Source organism: Gopherus evgoodei, chromosome 7 (genome assembly GCF_007399415.2).
Source record: "Gopherus evgoodei ecotype Sinaloan lineage chromosome 7, rGopEvg1_v1.p, whole genome shotgun sequence".
Taxonomy (NCBI): domain Eukaryota; kingdom Metazoa; phylum Chordata; order Testudines; family Testudinidae; genus Gopherus; species Gopherus evgoodei.
Genome location: NC_044328.1, coordinates 131,067,869 through 131,090,295, shown reverse-complemented (window position 1 = coordinate 131,090,295; position 22,427 = coordinate 131,067,869). Strand labels below are relative to the sequence as shown.

Below are 22,427 nucleotides of genomic sequence, written 5' to 3'. Positions count from 1 at the left end.
AATCTCACCTCCTTGTACCGAACTGCATCGATGCTACGTGGCTGAACCCTGAAGAGCAGGTCTGCTCAGAACAGGATCAGATGGTCTTACTAGGTAGTAGAAAGCCTTCTGCCAAGACTACATACTTGGCCAAATGGAAACGTTTCACTTGTTGGGCTTTCGAACGTGATCTCTATCCATCTTGATCTTTCCTTCAGTCTCTCTTGGACTGCTCCACCTAAAACAGCAGGGCCTGGCTCTCTTGTCTATTAAGGTACATTTGGCAGCTATCTCAGACTTCGACCCCCACCCTCCCCAGTGAACAGCAGATCACTGTTCTCTGACAAAATAATGGTCCAGTTTCTCAAGAGGCTGGAAAACTGTATCCTCAAGTTCACAAACCAATCCTCCCCCCGTTCCCCCCAGGGAATTTAAATTTGTTCCTGTTGAAAATCATGCTCTTTCTCTCCCTCTCCCCCCACCCTTGAGTCATTAGCATAGTGATCCCTGCTACTTCTCTCTTGGAAGGTCACCTTCCTTGTGATGATCACCTCAGCCAGAAGGGTCTCTGAGATCAAGGCCCTTGCATCAGAACCACCTTACATGGTGTTTAAGGACAAGGTCCAGCTGAGCCCCCATCTGGCCTTCCTGCCAAAGGTGATGTCACAGTTCCATAACAACTAGGTCATATTCCTACCTGTCTTCCCAAAACCTCTCAAGAACTCTGAGAAACAATGGCTTCATTCATTGGACGTTAGGCAAGCCTTCACTTTTTATATTGAGAGAACTAAACCCTTCTGCAAATCCATGCAACTCTTTGTAGCAATAGCAGAAAGGATGAGAGGGCTAACCGTGTCAACCCAAAGGATCTTGTCCTGGATAACTGCCTGTATTGGGCTTGTTGTGAGCAGATGAGCGTCTTGTCTCTGGCCATAGTAACCACTCATTCCACAGGAGCCCGAGCTTCATCAGTGGTGATCTTCATGCAGGTCCCAAACCAGGGCATCTCCAGAGCCACTGCCTGGTCTTCAGTGCATATCTTCATGTCCCACTATGGCGTCACCCAACAGGCCTGAGACAATGCCAGTTTGGAAGAGCAGTGTTGCAATCAGCATGTCCATTAACTCTGAGCCCACCTGCTGGGGGTTCTGCTTGTGAGTCACCTAGTATGGAATGGACTTGAAGGAAAAATGGTTACTAACCTTCTGTAACTGTTATTCTTTGATATGTTGCTGATGTCCATTCCATGACCTCTCTGTCAGAGTTACAGGTAAGGAGGAACTGACAGTGTGTGGGGCCGGCAGGACTCCTTACACTCGCACATATGTATGCAGCTCCAGAGGGCGCTACAGCCAGCCCAACAAATACCACTAAGAGGAAATTCTCCAGCAACGGTGCACACACACCTAGCCTGGAATGGACATGAGCAACACATCTCAAAGAACAGTTATAGAAGGCTAGTAACAGTTTTTTTCCTAAAGGAGACTTGTCTTCTGTAGCCTGATTTAGGGTATACTAATAATATTAATTTGGATAATATGGGAATTTAATTTAATTTAATTATAATAAATAATATTAATAGTTTAGGTTTTAGGCTTGCCGATCTGTTTGATCAGAAGATAAAAGTTCTTTTCCAGAATCAGGCTCTACAGAATTTATAAAGGACCCTCGGGGATATGACAGGAAGCTTACACTGAGAGATATAGTCATAAAGACTTTTTATTAAAATAATTGAAATAGTAAGCAAATGGTAAAATAACCAGAGTTACAAAGTTACAATTGCATTACTGCTATTCAAAAGATACATATGATAATATAGTATTATGTGCTACAAAGCTTTGGTTAATATACTCACACCCTTCCTTGATAACCTGGTGATAAGAGACACAGGACCAGCCTTGCAGTTCAGGTTTCTCAAGTCTTGAGTGAGGGATGCAGTGCTTAGAGGAAATTAATGCTAGGAGCTATCAAAACTAAATTAGAGTTTACTTGACTAACTTAAACTTAAAATCAAAACCTAATAAACTAAGAATAAAACTTAGGGAAACCCAGCTTAGTCTAGTTCCCTTGAAACTTAAAGTTTAAGAAGAACAAGTACGGCTTAGTAATAGTAGCAGTCATCGTAGATAGATAGAATAGATACAGAGAGTGGAGGAAGTAGGTCACTTTTATAGGGCACAAGTGCTGGAAATCCTTCCTCCTATGCCCAAATTTCATTCCTTACCCACAAAATGTTAGGGTACGCTTACTCCATAGGCTAGTATGTACGAGTGTATTGATGACATGTATTTGCGCACATACGTTTCATTGTGATGTACCTGTTAAGTCTGTGGATACAAATTGAAAAAAAGTCCTGTGCCATTCTTCATTGTGTATTGGTCTAAATAAAAGGTCCTTGACATAGTCGTGGGTACTTATCTATTTAGGTAACAAGCTATAAGTCAACTTTACTTTTCTGGGTAAAAGGTTTTAATATAGGTATGCTAACTTTGCCTTAGCTTAACATACAGGATATGGCCTGTAGGTCTCTTGCCTTACAGCCAGACTTACTTTAATTTAAATCTATAAACCGATTACAATAGACCAAATACTTAAACTATAAGAAAAGATACATATTTGCAAGCAAGAAGGTTAATCCTATAGGCTACACTTCAAAGCATTGCACTCCCACTTAACCATGTTCTGGTCATTCCTGTGTTTCGTAGATGGGTGGCAGCCTCTTTCCTTTCCCAGCTTTGATCTTTACCATTTGATCTTCCATGTGCTCCCAGAGTCTGTCTTTCGCTCTCAGGATCATGGTAGCAATAATGTTGGCTTTAGGGAAGAAGAAAGTCACTTATCTGTTCTTAGACAATATTTCTAATAAGATTTTATACAGAAAAGTGGAGGAAGCACAGAGATATGGTTTCTAGAGAATCTTGGCTCAAGGACAGATTTATGGTGCCAGGAAGGTCTATCATAGGCCTAGACTGAGGATATATACTGTCCGGAACAAGGTCTCAGATCAGAAAAAACATTGACATAAGATGAAGATGGCTATAATGGAAAACAAAAAGTATCACAAACAAAAATCCAGTTCTTACAGGACCCTCTTTGGAATTTTGATCTCATACACAGGCATGCTTCAATGATCCAGAGATTGTGAGATATCTCTCCACTAATTCCTGGTATCCCCTCTGCATCTCACCCTCTTCCATGCATTGGCAGAGATCTAGTTCCAGTTGCATACTCTTCACTCCCACAACTGGTGAATGCAGAATATCAATTATTTTTTTAAGTGATTTTCCAAATTCAGTTCAGGGAATGAATACCAAAAAGAGAATACAGCATCCACCAGCTGGAACACAATGATTCTTTCTTTGTGTTTTTTCCATGGAAAATGAAGCTGTTTTGATCCAATAATCGATGTGTCTGATAGGATTTTCATAATAACAAAGAACACAGAGAGAAATTCTCCTGTCCTCGGCAGAGCACAGTTTCCTATCTGTATGTGCACTGTCCATTAAAGGATTAGCAGAGTGGCTGCTACACCCGGAAATGTCTTGTTCATCTTTTTTTGTATCTGGAAACAATAAAGTAGCCTGTGGGGTCTCAGTGTAACAGGACCTGGAATGTGAGGAAGTGAATGACACTTCAAAAGCTGGGTAAGTTCCCTCTAGTATGCCTTCCTACCTTTTCTACTGCTCCCTGGATAGGAAGGAGAGAGCAATAGTGATACTGTTTATCTTTCTGGCTGTAGAGGCTATGGCTCTCGGGCCTGATTAACCTGGTATTGGCACTTTGGATGTGTCTCTCATAGAGGAGGTCTGCTGTTGAAAGCAGTTTTCTATCCAGAACCAGACTGATTTAAAATAAATACTTGGATGAAGTGATTATTGCTTTCATGAACCAGAAGAGAGAACTTGTTCTACTGGCTGGTGCAAAGTCCATCATTTTAAATCCATGTTAAACTAATGAAGCATAGACTTGAAATCCTCCAGAGGGGTTTATTATGCGTGTACAAGAGTGTCCAAGCAAAATGTACAAATCTCTATAGTAGAGTCTTCTCAGTATGTTCCAAAAGGAAGTTTTGTACAAATCTTAACATTAAACCTTTGGGCATCAGTCTTATGCTAATCCTGCAAAGTCATAGAGCCACAACCTTGAAATCTCTTTCTGCTCCCTACAGCCTAGATTGAACCACTGCAGGAAGTGTTATTACACTTCATATCCATCAGAATAGGCCTTCTGATAGTTGCTGTCTCCAATCAGAAGTGTAGGTTTTTTGTTGTTTTGCTTTTTAAGTATGGAGCTTTCTCCTTTGGGACCCAGTGCCGTACTCTGAATTCAAACAGGCAATCCTCCTATGCTTCTTACAAGCATAACATTTTAATGAATAACAAAAAGGGTGGCTGTCAGGATATGATCAAATCATACACCAATACATCTAATACATGCTACATTATTATTACTCATAGACTTTAGGGTCAGAAGGGTCCAATATGATCATCTAGTCTGACCTCCTGCACAAAGCAGGCCACAGAACCTTACCTATCCACTTCTATAACAAACCCCTAACCTATGTCCGAGTTATTGAAGTCTTCAAATTGTGGTTTGAAGACCTCAAGCTGCAGAGAATCCACCAGCAAGTGACCCATGCCCCACACTGCAGAGGAAGGCGAAAAACCTCCAGGGCCTCTGCCAATCTGCCCCGGAGGAAAATTCCTTCCCGACCCCAAATACAGTGATCAGCTAAACCCTGAGCATGTGGGCAAGACTCACCAGCCAGCACTCAGGAAAGAATTCTCTGCAGTAACTCAGATCCCGTCCCATCCAACATCCCATCACCGACCACCGGGCATACTTATTTGCTGATAATCAAAGATCAGTGGCCAGAATTAAGCTATTCCATCATACCATCCCTTCCATAAACTTATCAAGCTTAGTCTTATTCTTTATCCTTCATTCTAAATTATATAAAAAACAAACATAAAATCATACTACTACACTCACAACTGTCATAGCATTCGTTTCCTCCGTGAATTCAAGAAAGATTCTTCCTTCAGTTAAGCAGTCCAGCCATTAGGAGCATTGACAGTCTCAGAGCAGAGTAAACACATCTTGAATATTGAGATTTGCAACATAGATATCGGGCCATCAATATGTAAGTTCACCAACTTTGTATATTGTTCATCCAGTCTTAGCCAATGCCTTTTGGGGGGGTGGGCGGGGGGGGGGAGACAGAAGTCTTCTCTGTGAATTGGTGTCTGGGGGGAGATGGAGGAGTGATTTATGTATAATTTGCCTTGTTTTGAGTGTACACATTTAAAGGATGATCCTGCTTCCCACTCTGGAAACACACTGATTTGACAATCCCACTGTAACAGCTCTGTGGACCTTAGCATGAAGAAGAATAGGAAAGTTTATCCATGCTTACTTGAAAATTTGCTTTCTTCAAATATTAAGGTCCTCAGATCCTGGAGACAAATGGGTCATCCAGAATAGAGAAGGAAATTGACATGCAAGGATTTGGGGTTGTTGTCATTAGGAAGAATTTACCATGCTCAGGAGTGAGAGAAATTGTGCTTTTTCCTCAATTTGTAATTTAGGAAAGTAGTTTTGAATTATCCTGGCTGTGGAAATTATCTCAACTAGAGGGAAGGAACTTAAGGAGGTGGGGCATTCTCCTACTGCCAGTGATTGACAGGTCTGGTTCTGCCCCCAAGCTGCAATCAGGCTGAAGTACCAATTCTAATGGATCTGTTGACCTTATTACTTAAAGAAAGGACATTTTTGGGTAAGCACAGATACATTTTCTTATTCCCATGAATAAACATTATTTCCAAATCATTGTCTGTTGCCCAAATGTCTGTCTTGGAGTGAGTGGTTAATGAGCTGGTCAGAATTCCCAGGTCCTGTTGCTAGAAGCCAGTTTGTTCATATGTAAATCATAGGATAAAATCTACAGGGCTGTTGCCTGATGTTCCGTTTTGAGTTCTCATATTTTGTTCTGGTTTCCATTGCAGTTGCAGCTGGGAAGAGTGACTCGGGTTCAGAAGCACCGGAAGATCTTAAGGGCAGCAAGAGACTTGGCATTAGATACCCTTATAATTGAATATCGAGGAAAGGTTATGTTAAGGCAGCAATTTGAGGTCAATGGGCATTTCTTCAAAAAGTAAGACTGCTATTCAATGACCAGTGTGAGGGCACAGGGGGCATGGAGTGATTGAGAACTGCTGTGGGGGAACCACACACTTCCAGAAACCCTGCCACAAGGGGTCTTGCAGTTGTGCCATGCATAGAAAAGTAAAAAAAGATACAAAATAGCCCAGATCAAGTTGAAGGAGATTCCCACAACTGAGCCATTCTTTTTAGGTGACAGATCTGAGGAGCTGTCCCAGACTGAGGGTGTCATTAGAGGAGGTTTTGGAACAAACTGATAAATTAAACAGTAATAATTCAGGACCAGATTGTATCCACTGAAGAGTTCTGAAAGAACTCGAATGTGAAATTGCAGAACTGCTAACTGTGTTATGTAATGTATTGCTTAAATCAGCCTCTGTACCAGATAACTGGTGAATAGCAAATGTGATGCCAATTTTTAATAAAGGCTCCAGAGTTGATCCTGGCAGTTACAGGCCAGTGAGCCTGACTTCAGTACCGGGCAAACTGGTTAATAATATCGTAAAGAACAGAATTATCAGACACACAGATGAACATGATATGTTGGGGAATAGTCAACTCAGATTTTGTAAACTGAAATCACGCCTCACCAATCTACTAGAATTCTCTGAGATGTCAACAGAGATGGACACAAGTGATCCAGTGGATATAGTGCACTTGAACTTTCAGAAAGCGTTTGTCAAAGTCCCTCACCAAAAGCTCTTAAGCAAAGTAAGGAGTCATGGGATGAGGGTCCCCTCATAAATCCAGTAACTGATTAAAAGGTAGGAAACAAAGGGTAGGACTAAATGGACAGTTTTCACAGTGGAGAGAGATAATTAGTGGTGTCCCCCAACGATCTGTACTGGCACCAGTGGTGGTCAACATGTTCATAACGTATCTGGAAAAAGGGGTAAGCAGTGAGGTGGCAAAGTTTGCAGATGATACAAAATTACTCGAGAGTTAAATCCAAGGCAGACTAGGAAGAGTTACAAAGGGGTCTCAAAACCAGATAATTGGTTAACAAAATTGCAGATGAAATTCGTTCATTGTTGATAAATTCAAAGTAATGCACATTGGAAAACGTAATCCCAGCTATACATACAAAATGATGGGCTCTGAATTAGCTGTTACCACTCAAGAGAGAGACCTTGGAATCATGATGGACAGTTCTCTGAAAACATCTACTCAGTGTGCAGCGGCAGTCAAAAAAGCTAACAACATTAGGAACCTGCAGGAAAGGGATAGGTAGTAGCACAGAAAATATTATGCCACCGTATAAATCCATGGTACGCCCATACCTTGTATACTTGTGCAGTTCTGGTTGCCCCATCTCAAAAAAGATATATTAGAACTGGGAAAGTACAGATGGGGAGGCAAGAAACGATTAGGAGTGTGGAACAGCTTCCATATGAAGAGAGTAAAAAGATGGACTGTTCAGCTTATAAAAGATGACCGAGGGGGGATATGATAGAGGTCTATAAAATCGGGACTGGTGTGGAGAAAATGAATAAGGAAATGTCATTTACCCCTTCACATAGCACACAAACCAGTGATCACCCGAGGCAATTAATATGCAGCAAGTTTAAAACCAATATAAGGAAGTACTTCTTCACACAGTGCACAGTCATCTTGTGGCACTCATTGTCAGGGGATGTTATGAATTCCAAAAGTATAAAAAAGAATTTGATAAGTTCATGGAGGATAGAGCCATCAATGCCTATTAGCCAAGATGATCAGGAACCAGAGCCCATGGTCTGGGTGTCCCATAACACTGTCTGCCAGAAGCTGGAACTGGACAACAGTGAATGGATCACTTGATAAATTGCCATTTTCTGCTCACTCCCTCTGAAGTATCTGGCACTAGCCTCTGCTGGAAGACAGGATACTGGGCTAGATGGACCATTGCTCTGACTCAGTATGGCCATTCTTATATTCTTATGTGTTTTTCCATTTATGGAATACAAATCTCTTCTCTTTTTGGGGTAGATCTGTTGAATTCTGAGTTAGGAGCTGCATGAATTGCCTGAGTGAAAGAAGCAAAGGAAGAGCTGCTTCCCATATTCCTGTTAAGTAGGGAGTGGCTGTTACATTGGTGGTGGGAATTGAGTCTGAGGGGATTACAATAGTTTGTTACTTTCCTAGGCCATACCCCTTTGTGCTGTTCTACTCTAAGTTCAACGGTGTTGAGATGTGTGTGGATGCCCGCACCTTTGGCAACGACGCCAGGTTCATCAGGCGTTCCTGTACACCAAATGCAGAGGTAAACTTCCTGCTCCCCTTTTGGTTGAAACACAGGCCAGCAGTGCACAGGTTTTTAGTGTAGCCCTTTTCACAAGCATTCAAGCCCTGAATAAAATGCAGTGACCACAAGTAATGTCAGTAAAGAAAAGGGAGAGAACTTGATAATCCAGCAGAGTGTTGTACAGATTTTTCCCATTTGGCTGCCTGTAGGCTGAATATGGGGGGACAGGGAGGGAAGAGGTTGGGGAGCACAGGGCCTTTCTCCCGTAGGCCTAAGAGAGCTAGAGAAGGGAAGACTTGTAGGTTTCCTCTGGTGATCCAGGATAGGACAAAAAGTAAAGGATAGGAAAGGGCAGCAAAGCAGGCTTTTTTCTAGGGCAAATTGAGAGGGTAATTTTAGCATACCACGCAGGAACTCCCTTTCTGGTAGGAGGCTGCCCCTTTTGGAGGGAGGAACATATCTCTCTTGGGGTGTCAGTTTCTGTCTGCTTTGTTTGTGAAGGTCCGTCATGTGATTGCTGATGGAATGATCCACTTGTGTATCTATGCGCTTGCCACCATTGCGAAGGACACAGAGGTCACCATCGCCTTTGACTATGAGTACAGCATCTGGTGAGTCCCTCATCTCACCAGCCTGCACTGGTCTCCTGGCACAGACCTCCTCCTCCTCCAGCCGCTTCCTCTTTTCTTACATTTTGCTCCATTATCTGCTGAATTGTATTTTCATGTATTTATTCTACCCAGTTCTACTGGTCTCTTCTGTGATAGAGGCTGGAAGGTAGCAGGCTCTCCTTGCTTTGGCACCTGGCAAGATCTGTAGTAGCAGATGCATTGAATGTCTCTGTAGGAGGGCTGAGAAATGAGGAGTGACACAGATATGTTTGTGTTTTGGACCAGCAACTATAAAGTGGACTGTGCATGTCACAAGGGGAACAGGAATTGCCCTGTACAGAAACGGAACCCAAATGCTGCAGAACACCTCCCTCCACCTGTTCTAGGCACACTGATGATGGGGGCTGAAACAAGGCGTCGGAAAGCCCGTAGGAAGGAACTAGAATTGGAACAGCAGGGCATTGCATCAGATGAGAACAGCAACCAGCAGGTGGAGGATGTTCCAGAGGGACCTGCTGCAGCCAGTGACAATGAGGTAAAATTTGACACTTTATAATGCCAGGTGTTTGGTCATTCACTGTGGAGGAATTTGGTCCTTCAGGGTGCTGATATCTCTAGAACCAGAACTGCAACAGCTCTTTCTTAAGTTTCACTCTAGTGAGATACCAAAACTAATCCTGATTATTTTCCAACTGTTCTATATTTTCATTTTGCAATGGTTACTGTTCTGAGTCCTGGTTTCTCTATGCTCTCTTCAGGCTGCAGATAAAGAAGAGAAGCAAGAGGAGGGGGAGAGAGAGGAGGCTGTGGATGAGCAGGGAGCCCTGGTTCACAGCAGACGGGTGAGTACCTCTTCTACTCTGATCTGTAGTTTTGTTTTTCATGGTGTATAGGATGGAGCAGGTCACGCAGGGCAGATTTGTTCTTTCTGTTGTTTAGTGACATGATTCCAAATATTCAGAAATCACTGACTTTTGTCAAGAAGGGTGAACCAAGCAGATTTCACATCTGAGGGTGTTTGTACACAGCTGGTTAGGCTCCAACAAGTTAGAGATGGAGAAAATCTAGCAACCACCATTTGCTTTGGGGGACTGTGCCACCGGTACAACATCCAATTGGTAAGAATGTTTTTCCTTTCTTGGTTTCATTCAGTTAGTCCTAGCTCCTTTCTTGGTTTCTAAATAATTTCTTCTTACTCCCTGGTGTCCAAACACTTCAAAGTAAATATTGTTAGGTTACTATCATGTCTCTATGCCTCCTTCCTCCTCCCTCCCTCCCTCCTTTGTAGCCTAGCTAAGCTTATTATATACTTAGCTGTTTTAATCTTTCATTACACCCATACATCAGTCCCTCCAGGTCCCTGAGCATTTTGCTTTTTTTGAATTTCCTCCAACTTTTCTGCAAGGTTACTAGCTAATGCCCTAAGAGGCATGTATTTCCCCATATCTTTTATTAGCGATCCTTGTTTTGCACACACATGGTTGTAAAAGTCCTTTTTTTAATCTGCTTATATTTTTGGCAACACACAGTCCGTTTGCTCTTTTACTGCCCTTTTCCTTGCAACACTTGCTGATATGGTTTTCTGGTGTGGTTACTTGCTGTATATACTCAGATCTTTGAGGAGACCCTTGAACCAACACTACAATCCTTGCATTTTTCCCAAAGATTTGTAGTCTATTGTGCCTTCTTTTGGATTTCTGGATGGTAATTTTCTGTATAACTAAGAACTAGTTTTTTTAATGTATGTACTTCAAGAGTCTATCCTAAGATGTGTCATTGACATTAATTGAAAGTGCAATGAAAATAACAGCAGTACTTACTCCATCCCCCCTTGTATCTACCACCAACCAGCACTTATTACACAGTTCAAAATCACCCACCTTTCCTGTTTCCCAAAAATGCTTTAGCCCTCTCCGAAATGCCTGCTTCAACAGATTGGATTTGTTTCTAGGAGGGTTCTGCAGGGATCAGTTCTTATACCTACTCTTACTAACATTTTTGTCAGTGACTTGGAAGAAAACATAAAATCATTTGTAAAGTTTTCAGATGACCCAAGAATTGGGGGAGTGGTAAATAATGAAGAGGATAGGTCACTGACTCAGGGTGTTGTGGGTCACTTTGTAAACTGAAAAAAGAACAGGAATACTTGTGGCACCTTAGAGACTAACAAATTTATTTCAGCATGCGCTTTCGTGAGCTACAGCTCAATGCCTCTGAAGAAGTGAGCTCAGTGCATCTGAAGAAGTGAGCTGTAGCTCACGAAAGCTCATGCTGAAATAAATTTGTTAGTCTCTAAGGTGCCACAAGTACTCCTGTTCTTTTTGCTGATACAGACTAACATGGCTCCTACTCTGAAATTTGTAAACTGAGTGCAAGCAAACACTATGTGTTTTAATCCAGCTAAATGTAAATGCGTGCATGTAGGAATAAAGAATGTAGGTGATATTCACAGGATTGAAACTAGGGTTGAGTTTCGTAGGGGATTCAAGCAGATGATGGAGAGAAGGCAAAACGAGGCTGAAGGGAAATATCAAGACTCACAGATGCAAGCTGGACTGGAGAACTGTGAGGGTAGGCTGCTGGGTGAGGAAAATGGCCAGTGGAAATATGTGACTACCAGACCCGGCAGAGGAAAAGACCAGCTAGTGAAGAAGAACTAGAGATCAGGAATATGTTTGCTGAGTTGGAAAATGAAGAAGAGATGCATCAGGCATAACAGAAAGTGAGAGGGCAAGGAAAAAGAGAAGAGCGGCTGTTCCTATAAGAAGAGGGAAAGAGTCAATGGAGATGCCCAGAGTTTGGAGCCCAGGAGGATACAGGATAACTCTCAGAAGACTGAAAAAGAGAACAAAAGACAAGACGACTTGCAGTCAGAAAGAACAGGAGGATGGCTGGAGAATCACACCAACACCAGGAAGAGGCAGGTCTATGTGATTGATGACTCCCTACTAAGAAGAGTCACCAGGCCGGTCACCTGATCCGGAAAACAGAGGGGGGTGTGCTGTCTGCCAGGAGTTAAGATACAAAATATGAAAGTGAGGCTAAGAGGATCCTAATGGGATCAAGAAAGAATCCACTGATTGTCCCTCACATGGGAACAAACGATACTGCTAGGTTATCGCTAGAACATTTCAAAGAAGATTTTGCCAGGCTGGGAAAGCCACTTAAAGAAATGGAGGCTCAGGTGACCTTCAGTGGGATTCTGTCTCTCTCTAGAGGAGGAGAACGAAGAGAAGACAGGATTATGATGATCAATAGATGGCTCAGGCAGTGGTGCTATAATAAGGGCTTTGGGATGTTTGTCCACTGGGAGGCATTCGTGAACAGAAGACTGTTCTCAATGGATGAACTCCCCCTGAATAGGGAGGGAAATAGACTTTTGAGGTGGAGGTTGGCGCAATTGATTAAAAGAATTTTAAATAAGGAACTCCGGGGAGACGATTGGGAGATGCTCAAGTAATCTCCGTGCCTGATTCTAATATTGACCAGGAGGAAAAAAGAGAGAGAGAATCTAGTAATGGAGAAAAGAAACAACAGTGAGTAAGAGAATGGACATTAAGAGGAAAGATAGCTTCATTGGCATTGGCACTAACGGTCAGGTAGGCGATACTGGCAGTAGAATGACTACTCAGTCGGGTGAAGAATGTGGGCAAAGCCAAGCAGAAACAACTAAATTGTATACCAATGCAAGGAGCCTGGGTAACAAAATGGAGGAACTAGAACTACTGGTGTAGGAAGCGAAAACAGATACTATAGGGATAACAAGAAATGTGGTGGAATAGTAGTCATGACTGGAATACAGGGGTTGAAGGGTATTGTACTGTTCAGGAAAGGATGAAGTGGAGTCTGCTTGGGTCAAAATCACTTTGGGGAAGAAAGATACCAGAGGTTCCCCTTGGATAGTGCTTGGGGTCTGCTACAGACCCCCAGGATCCAATCTGAGATGTCTTTAAAGTTTTTAATGAAATAAATATTACTGGAAATTGTGTGATTATGGGAGGTTTTAACTTCCCAGATAGAGATTGAAGGATAAGTGCTGCTAATAACTAGATTTTCCTGGATGTGATGGCTAATAGATTTCATCACTAAATAGTCGCTGAACCTAAAAGAGATTGTGCCATTTTACATTGGTGTAGTGAGTAGTGAGGCCCTCATACAAGGTTGTAGGGGACAGCCTTAGTTCGAGTGTTCATGAGCTAATTCAGTTTAAACTAAATGGAAGGATAAACAAAAATAGATCTGCAAGTGGCATCCCCCTGATTTCAAAAGGGTAAACTTCAATAAAAAAAAAAAATTAGGGAGATGGACTCAACTGAAGAACTCCAGGATCTGAATGTGGGGGGAGACTTGGGATTACTTTGTCAATGTTGCAGAAACTATCTGAAGTCTGTATCCCAAGCAAGGGGGGGGGAAATCGTAGGGAAGGGTTGCAGACCAATCTGGATGTACAAGCATCTCAAGAGGTGATTAAGAGAAAGCAGAAAACCTACAAGGACGGAAAGACCAGATGGATCAGCAAGGAAAGCTACCTCTTGGAAGTACTATTAAGAAAGAAAAGAAGTGGTCCAGGAAACTACAGGCCTGTTAGTTTGACCTCAATTGTATGCAAAGTCTTGGAACAAATTTTGAAGGAAACAGTAGTTAAGGACATAAAGGTGAATGGTAATTGGGATAAATACAACATGGTTTTACAAAAGATAGATCATGCCAGACCAATCTGATCTCCTTCTTGGAGAAGATAATTGATCTTTTAGACAAAGGAAATGCAGTGGATTTAATTTACCTCAATTCAATAAGGCATTTGCTACAGTTTCACATAGGAAATTATTAAATTGGAGAAGATGGGAATTAATATGAGAATTGAAAGATGAATAAGGAACTGGTTAAAGGAGAGACTACAACGGGTCATACTGAAAGGTGAACTGTCAGGCTGGAAGGAGGTTACTGGTGGAGTTCCTCAGAGATCAGTCTTGGGACCTATCTTACTTATCATTTTTATAAATAAACTTGGCACAAAAAGTGGAAGTGTGCTAATAAAATTTGAGGATGACACAAAGTTGGGAGATACTGCCATTGCAGAGGAGGACAACAGAAGATCGGGATGACCTTGAAAAGTGGAGTAATAGAAAAGGGATGAAATTGAATAGTGCAAAGTGCAAGGTCATTGACTATAACAGCGTTTAAAAGAGAACTGGTTAAATTCATGGTGGTTAAGTCCATAAAGGGCTATTAGCCAGGATGGGTAAGGAATGGCGTCCCTAGCCTCTGTTTGTCAGAGGATGGAGATGGATGGTAGGAGAGAGATCACTTGATCATTGCCTGTTAGGTTCACTCCCTCTGGGACACCTGGCATTGGCCACTGTCGGTAGACAGGATACTGGGCTAGATGGACCTTTGGTCTGACCTGGTATGGCCGTTCTTATGTTCTTATGCATTTAGGGACTAATAACAAGAATTTGTTGCTATAAACTGTGGACTTATCAGTTGGAAGTGACAGAAGAGAAGAAAGACCTGGGTATATTGGTTGATCACAGAATGACTATGAGCTGTCAATGTGATGTGGCTGCAAGAAAGGCTAATGCAGGCCTAGGATGCATCAGGTGAGGTATTTCCAGTAGAGACAGGGAAGTGTTAGTACCATTATTAAAGGCACTGGTGAGACCTCACGTGGAATACTATATGAAATTCTGGTTCCCGATGTTTAAGAAAGATTAATTCAAACTGGAACAGGTGCAGAGAAGAGCTGCTAGGATGATCCAATGAATAGAAAACCTGCCTTGTGAGAGGAGATTCAAAGAGCTTGACTTCTTTAGCCTACCCCAAAAAAGGCTGAGGGGAGATATGATCGATCTCTATAAATACATCAGAGGGATAAATGGCAGGGATGGAGGGGAGTTTTCTAAGTTAAGCAGCACTGTGGATACTGGAACAAATGGATAGAAACTGGCCATCAACAAGTTTAGGCTTGAACTTAGATGAAGGTTTCTAACCATCAGAGGAGTTACGTTCTGGAACAGTCTTCCAAGGGGAGCAGTGGGGGAAAAAAATCTAGCTGGCTTCAAGGCTGAGCTTGATATGTTTATGGAGGGGATGGTGTGATGGGACTGCCTACAACAGCATGTAGCCGATCTACAACTGCTAGCAGCAGATATCTCCAGTGGCCGTTGATGGGACACGAGATGGGGAGGGCTGGCTGCTGGATCTTGCCCATGTGCTCAGGGTCTTAACTGATCATGATTTTTGGGTTCGGGAAGGAATTTTCGCCCAAGTCAGACTGGCAGAGACCTTGGATTGGGGGGGGATCACCTTCCTCTGCAGCATAGGGCACCAGTAACTTGCAGGTTTAAACTAGTCTCTGTAACTTGAAGTCTTTAAATCATGGTTTGAGGACTTCAATAACTCAGACAGAGGTTAAGGATCTGTCACAGGAGTGGGTGGATGAGTTTGTGTGGCCAATAATGTGCAGGAGATCAAACTGGATGATCCTGATGGTCCTTTCTGGCCTTAAAGTCTATGAGTCTATAATTGGGGATTCTCTCCTGACAAGCAGTGACTGAAAAAGATTTGGGTATCGTAGTGGATAGTCAACTGAACATGATCTCCCAGTAAGAAGCTGTGGCCAAAAGAGCTAATGTGATCCTGGGATGCATAACCAGTGGATTCTCAAGTAAGAGTCGAGAGGTTTTTTTACCTCTGTATTAGGCACTGGTGCGACTGCTGCTGGAATCCTGGATGTATAAATGGGAGAGAGTTCAGAGGAGAGCCATGAGAATGATTGATAAGCTCGAAAGCTTGTCTCTGTCATCTACAGAAGTTGGTCCAATAAAAGGTATTACCTCACCCAACTTGTCTCTCTGAAGGATTAGAAAACATTCTTTATGGTGATAGACTCAGGGAGCTTAATCTATTTAGCCAAACAAAGAGAAGGTTAAAGAATGACTTAATTAGTCTGTAAGGACCAACATAGGGAACAGATATATGATGATGGTATTTTCAGTCTAGCAGAGACAGGTATAACATGATCCAATGGCTGGACATTGAAGTTAGACAAAGTCAAATTTCCAAGAAGGTGTAAATTTTTACTTGTGAGAATACTTATCCATTGGAATAATTTACCAAGGGTTCTGATGGATTCTCCATCAGTGATTTTTTAAAATCAAAATTGGATGTTTTTCTAAAAGCTCTGCTGTAAGAATTACTTTGGGGAAGTTCTCTGGCCTGTGTTATGCAGGAGGTCAGACTAGATCAGTGGTGGGCAACCTACGGGCTGCATGCAGCCCATCAGGGTAATCTGATTGCGGGCCATGAGACATTTTGCTGATGTTGACCGTTCACAGGTGCAGCTCCTAGTGACCGTGGTTCGCCATTCCCAGCCAATAGGAGTTGCGGGAAGTGGCAGGCCGCAGGGACATGCTGGCCACCGCTTCGTGCAGCTCCCATTGGCCAGGAACAGCGAGCCACAGCCACTGGGAGCTGTGGATGGTCAACATCAACAAAATGTCTCATGGCCCGCAATCAGATTACCCTGATGGACCGCAGGTTGCCCGCCACTGGACTAGATGATCACAATGGTCCTTCTGGCTTTAGTCTGTGCATGAATGAACAGATGAGATTTACAGCATGCCCAGAAAATCAACAGATTCTGGATATGTCGAACCAAGCTGGGTAGGAAGCAGTGAATTCAAAAGTTGAAGGCCCTTCATGAAGGATGCCCCATGAGCAGCTCTCATATGCTAAGGTTTCTGCACTCAGATGCCCTACTGATACCAACTGAGGCAATAGTAAAATGTCTGACTTCTGTTGTTCATGTTGGAGATACATGCTAGGTTGTTTGGGTTACTTAAAAGGTCTCCTCCTCTCCAAACAAGTCTGCCAGTTCTAATGCCAGGAGGCTGGTCCCTTACTGGTTTAAGTTGAGATAGTCTGATTCAAGCAGTCTCCTTTCATTATGAGGCATTCCAGTTCTCTATGAATCCATAATCCCCTTCTAGCCCTCTTCTGCACCATCACCTTTGTGGACCATATGCTGTACAGGGCCCCTACCCCACATTGTACTTCTGATCTTTTTCCTACCTCTTCCTGTCCTTTTGCTTGCCTGGTATTGCTGACCTGGACATATTCTTGTGTATGCTAGTCCCGGGAGGAGAGGAAGGTAGAAGCCATCATGCACATGTTTGAAAACTTGGAGAAGAGAAAGAGAAGACGAGAGCAGCCATCGGATCGGAGCAGCACAGATGCTGAATTCATCGTTAACCCTGAGACTTCTGAGTTGGAGGAGGTGAAAATGGAGACTCCTGAAACTGAAGACAGCAGTTCAGCTTTAAGTGGGGCTGCTCCAAGCACTCCTAACAGCAGCAGCAATGTTGGGGTGAACACACGGAGGTCCACACAAACAGTAGTAAGTTGGAGGTAGGGCTGTTGCGTAGCTTACGCTAAGGCAAGTTCAACACAGCCCCTTTGGTGCCTTGCAAAGGTTAATATCTAATGGCCACGGTTCTGGATCTTTTAGTGCACTGATGTGCTCTCCAGCTGGCTGCTGACACTGGAGCCATGGAGAAAGGTATTTGCTCCATTTCAGGGATCTGAATTCCCATTGTCAGCTGTCCGGTGGTGGTGAGGCTGTGGACAGATCATTGTCTGGAACTGAATCAATGCTATCAGTGCTCAGGAATGGCAGCAGTTACTTTCAGACAGGGGGTGAGTCTCATGCTGCTGCTTTCTGTTACGTGTTTTGCTGAAGCCGAGACCGCTCTTGAGTGTGCCAGTCTGTCCCTTTTCCAGACTCCAGAGTGGAGATGCAAAGGGAAGAAAAAGCAATAAAACTGAGGCACAAATATGTCCAGCCCTTCAAGAGGATTCACAAAGCCATTCCCAGCCCTACCCTCTCAGAGCCCAGTATTAATGGGGTCCAGTCTGACAAAGCTAGCTAGACAGTGCCAGAAAATAACTGTCATTCCTAACTCCCATGAGCAGAATAAAGGAGACAAGGGGAGAACCTTAGAAATTCTCAGACTGATGATGTGGTTTGCATTATAGGATGCAATTCCAGAAAAGACCATCACTAAGCCAGCTCCAGCCAAACCCTCCAGGCCCCGACCCAAAAGCCGTTTTTCTCGATATCGGACCAGTTCAGCACAGAGATTGAGACGGCAGAAGCAGGCCATTTCCCAGCAGACCGAGTTCTCCCAGGCTGTCCCAGAGGAGGGAAGCAGCATCAGCACAGTAACTGCCGCAGATGTCAGCAGCATAGAGGGTCCAGGAGAAAGTAGGCAGTTGGTGGGGTCTGACCCAACTGTGATGCTGGCTGCAGGATCCCAGTCTAACCGAGCCACAGTAAAGTACCCCAAAACTAAAAAGGTAAGTGGCATGAAAGTCTTCATCAAACATGGGAGGCGGTGGGGTCTGCCAGGCCCCTGGGGAGAAGGTTGGGTCATGCAAAAGGAGTCTCTGGAAGACTTGCAGTGAATCTGATGCACAGTGCAAACAGTTCTCCAGTGTGTTTCCTTCAGGACATAGCTGCTCTCTGTGATGAGATATATCAGGTGCCTCACTCCTGTGCATTTCCTGCAGAACATAACTGAGCTCTTGGTGTGGTGGTGTCTTGCGCAGTATGGCCTTACATACTCTGTTTTATTGCTTTCATTCTTTGCCTGCTCCTGCTGTATTCATAATTGCACTCTTCTTTAGTATCTAGTTACAGAATGGCTGAATGACAAGGCAGAAAAGCAGGAATGCCCCATCGAGTGTCCTTTACGTATTACCACAGACCCCACTGTTTTGGCAACAACCCTCAACATGTTGCCAGGTCTTATCCACTCCCCACTGATTTGTACCACACCCAAACACTACATCCGCTTTGGCTCGCCTTTCATCCCTGAGAGACGTCGAAGGCCTCTTCAGCTGGATGGGATATACAGCTCCTGTAAAAAGGTATGTCTGCTCATTTCCTCTTCTGTCAGGGCTTCAATGCCCACCTTATATTATCATCAGCACACGACTGTAAAGGCTTGTCATTTCAAGCTTGTCGCTATGCAGTCACAATGAGTTAGCCCTGCCCAGCATATTTCTGCATACTCTAGCACAGTGTTTCTCAACAACCAGTTCGTGACAACCTCTTTGCCAGTCCCTGAGATTTCCCTGACACAGTTTAGAACAGCAGCAAGCCAGTCCCTGGAATCAAAAAGGTTGAGAAACACTGCTGTAGAGTAAGAGGTCAGTGGAGTTGAGGGTGAGGACATGGTGTGTTAGTGCATGTTCCCAGTCTCCGTGTGGACCATTCCCAGAGCTCACAGAAAAATAAAATAGCAACAAAGAAGGAGATTGGAGTCTGGGTCTGAATGTGCCAGAGTGCCCCTTGGAGTGGGTGTGCCAGGGCTGTACGGGAAGCAGAGAAAGAAACCTCTCTCCTCATGTCTAGAGGCGTTGAGGAATTGCTCAGGGAGAAGTTCAAGTGTTAGAGAGCCTGGTGGGTTCAGCACCTGAGCAGAAATCTCCTGTTCCCTCTGAGATCTAGCGCACTAGAGTCCAGGCTCTCCTGTGCCTAGCAGGCAGCACCAGAGGGAAGGGAGAGGAATGGGCTCGTGCTCTTGCTGAGCTGGACTTGGAAGCAGCCAGCCTGTGGGTGAGATCCGGGCAGGGAGCCTGGTTAGTTCTCACTGCCTCCTTTGTGGAGTGAGGGGCCAGCCTAGCTGAAAGGCTGAGATCATCCTCTGAAACTCAGTCCCGCCTCTCCCAATGTGATGATGGGAACAGTGATGACTGAGCAGCTCCGGGGGCAGTCACATGATGTGGGATTTTTCATCTTCCAATGTTGCTGCAGGTCCTAACCTGATATAGAGGTCAGTATTCTGTGTGATGGATTCCACTGTTTTAATGAGACCGTAGGAACTGGATTTGGTCACAAGGAGTTCCTGAATCTACTACATGGATTAGCTGGTTGGACAGGATTGCAAGAGTGAATCCCTGTATTTCTTGTGAGCTTGTCCTACTCATTATAAGGAGTAATACAATTAGCCTTGAGGCCTCTCCTGTTTACAGTTCTACGGAGAGTGGTTCTCTCACTTCTGATTATGTATGTCAGGGTGGCCAAACCACAGCTTGCGAACTGCATGCGGTTTTTACAGTTAAAGTGCGGCTCTCAGAACCCCCTTATGTCCTCCCACCCCCCAGCATTCTCCACCTACCAGACTGGAGTGGGGAGCTCAGAGCCTCTTCCTTGCAGTGGAGTAGAGGCTTCAGCCCCACAGGGCCACCTACCAGAGCTTGGGGCTTCAGCAGAAGCAGGGTTGAAGCCCCGGCAGGCACCTCCCACGGGGCTGAAGCCCTGAGCCTCAGCAGGTTTGCCCCCGGCTCTTGAACTTCTGAAGACTGTTGTGTGTGGCTCAAAGGGTCAGTAAGTTTGGCCACCCCTGATATTTGTGAACCTGTAACACTGTCATCCAACCATATTTGCTCTGTCCTTCTGTTGGCTGAAATTTAGAATGAATCCAAGCAGATAAAATTAAGATATTGTGTTGTAAGCAGTGGTCTGGAGGAGTTTGATATTTGTTTGTAGAGTTGTTGTAGCCATGTTGGTTTCAGGATATGAGAGAGACAAGGTACGTGAAGTAATACCTTGTATTGGACCAACTTATCTTGGTGGAAGGGACAAGCTTTTGAGCTTCACTGAGCTCTTAGTCAGGTCTGTCGAAGGTAACCAGAGTGTCCAAGCTAAATACAAGGTGGGGCAGATTACTGAGCATAAGTAGTTCACACATGCTGTAGGAGACCACTTAAAATGAGCCATAAAACCAGAGTTTTTAAGTTTTTATGATTTTTGTGTCATTTTTGTTTCCAGCTTGAATGTAGAGTGATAAGTTCTTGCAGGGATCAGACGGGGCATTATTGCCTCTGAAATGTTTAGTAGCTGAGCTCTTCTCTGTCTAGATTCTGGCCTCACCATGCTGAGCCAAGCCTTTGTGGGCTCTGTGTTGTATTACTGTACTGCACTTTATTTAGGGATCCCCTTGAAAACTGTTTATAGGCTTTAGCTTTTACAGAAGGTGGTAGCATAACTGCTCAAGGGCCTTCTTATGTCAGAGATGCACTTCATGTGAGCTGCTGTATCTGCTGATTGTCCAGCAAGCATGATTCAAGGTTTTTTTAATTGTTAAAAGTGAGCATGGAATGTGTACGTTTCACCATTTGGCTTGTCGAAGAAAAGATGCCCATGTGGCTTGCTGATCTGGAAGTCTGCTAGATCTGGGTTCTTCTTCTAGTTTTTCCAGACTTGGTGAGTGACCTTGGTCAAGTCCTGCTCTGTGCCTCCGTTTACCCATCTGTAAAATAGGATTACACCCCTCAAGAGGGTGATATGAGGCATAGGTTGGTAAAGTGCTGTGAGATATTCAGGAGGGACTATAGCATTGAATTTGATGTTTGTTTATAATGTGGTAAAAACTGCACTTCATTGTCTGTTTCCTAAATGCTGACAAATCATTGGTGTTATCTTTAATTCGGGTGTTTCTCTCCCTTTCTTCTCGGGTTTAGTTTCACTTTCACTTTACTGTCACACCAATGTGGTCCTTAGCACTTCTTGGCTTCTCTCCCCAGCTTCTTACGTTATTAAAATAACTGGAATCAGTTGAAAGAGCTCTTGTGCTGTCAAAGGTCACTTGCTGCAGAATTTTGTGTTTCCACACAGCTGCATTGCAGCAGGTGGGGAAGCCAGTAAATTTGGCAGGTGAGGTGATGTAGATTGGCTCTTCTCCACGTATCCATGGGGAATCATCTTCTCTTACTCTATTCTCTCCCCTACTATGATTTTTCATATATTTTCCCTCCACCACTGCTCAGTCTCCTGAGGAGGGTCCACTTTGATGTTTCTCCTCCTGACTAGCCCCTGTTAAACTGTAGTTCCCACGCTTTCAGGTTTGCGTGTTCATTGCTGCTCTCTCACAGCAAACGCTTCTGGGAGAATTGCACTGAAGTCACCTTGTCACTTCCTTGCCCTATGTGGTAGAGTAGAAACTCTTCTTGGTTCTGATGCGTCTTCCAGAGCAAGTGGAGTGGGGATCAGAGTGCTTCCCCGCCTGTGCATGAAGCCAGGCTTTGTGCAGAAGGCATATTCTCTGGGCAAGTTCTGAATAGCCATACTTTCCTAAATTGCTTTAAAAATCTCTGCTTAGAGTTCCCTAGCTTCCTACTCTCTGGGTTTGGGAAGTCTGTGCTCTAATGAGGTTGTACCCTTAGATTATTGATACAGATTTATTACCCTTAGCACCTGTCTCATCTAGAGCAGCAATTCAGAACCATTCATAGCCCTTTTTGGGCCCAGCTTTAACAATTCTACCATACCATTTTTTTTGGCTGGGAGCACATGACACAGTTGATGCAGAGCTCTACAAGCATTTGCCCTGCTGTACAAATGTTTAGGAGTTCTTGAGTACACCTGCATATGTACATGTAAAGCA

At 43.8% G+C, this 22,427-nt stretch overlaps 1 protein-coding gene across 7 annotated transcripts in view; it reads left to right on the top strand.

Moving 5' to 3' along the window:
- SETD5 (SET domain containing 5) overlaps nucleotides 1-22,427 on the top strand; it is a 200,203-nt gene that overhangs the window by 110,028 nt on the left and 67,748 nt on the right. For all 7 annotated transcript variants that reach the window (XM_030570399.1, XM_030570398.1, XM_030570400.1 and 4 more), the window contains exons 9-16: nucleotides 5,985-6,133; nucleotides 8,266-8,383; nucleotides 8,867-8,976; nucleotides 9,262-9,511; nucleotides 9,735-9,818; nucleotides 17,111-17,374; nucleotides 18,013-18,333; nucleotides 18,664-18,906. In XM_030570399.1, the coding sequence (XP_030426259.1) occupies nucleotides 5,985-6,133; nucleotides 8,266-8,383; nucleotides 8,867-8,976; nucleotides 9,262-9,511; nucleotides 9,735-9,818; nucleotides 17,111-17,374; nucleotides 18,013-18,333; nucleotides 18,664-18,906 (1,539 nt within the window). The remainder of the gene's footprint in view (nucleotides 1-5,984; nucleotides 6,134-8,265; nucleotides 8,384-8,866; nucleotides 8,977-9,261; nucleotides 9,512-9,734; nucleotides 9,819-17,110; nucleotides 17,375-18,012; nucleotides 18,334-18,663; nucleotides 18,907-22,427) is intronic.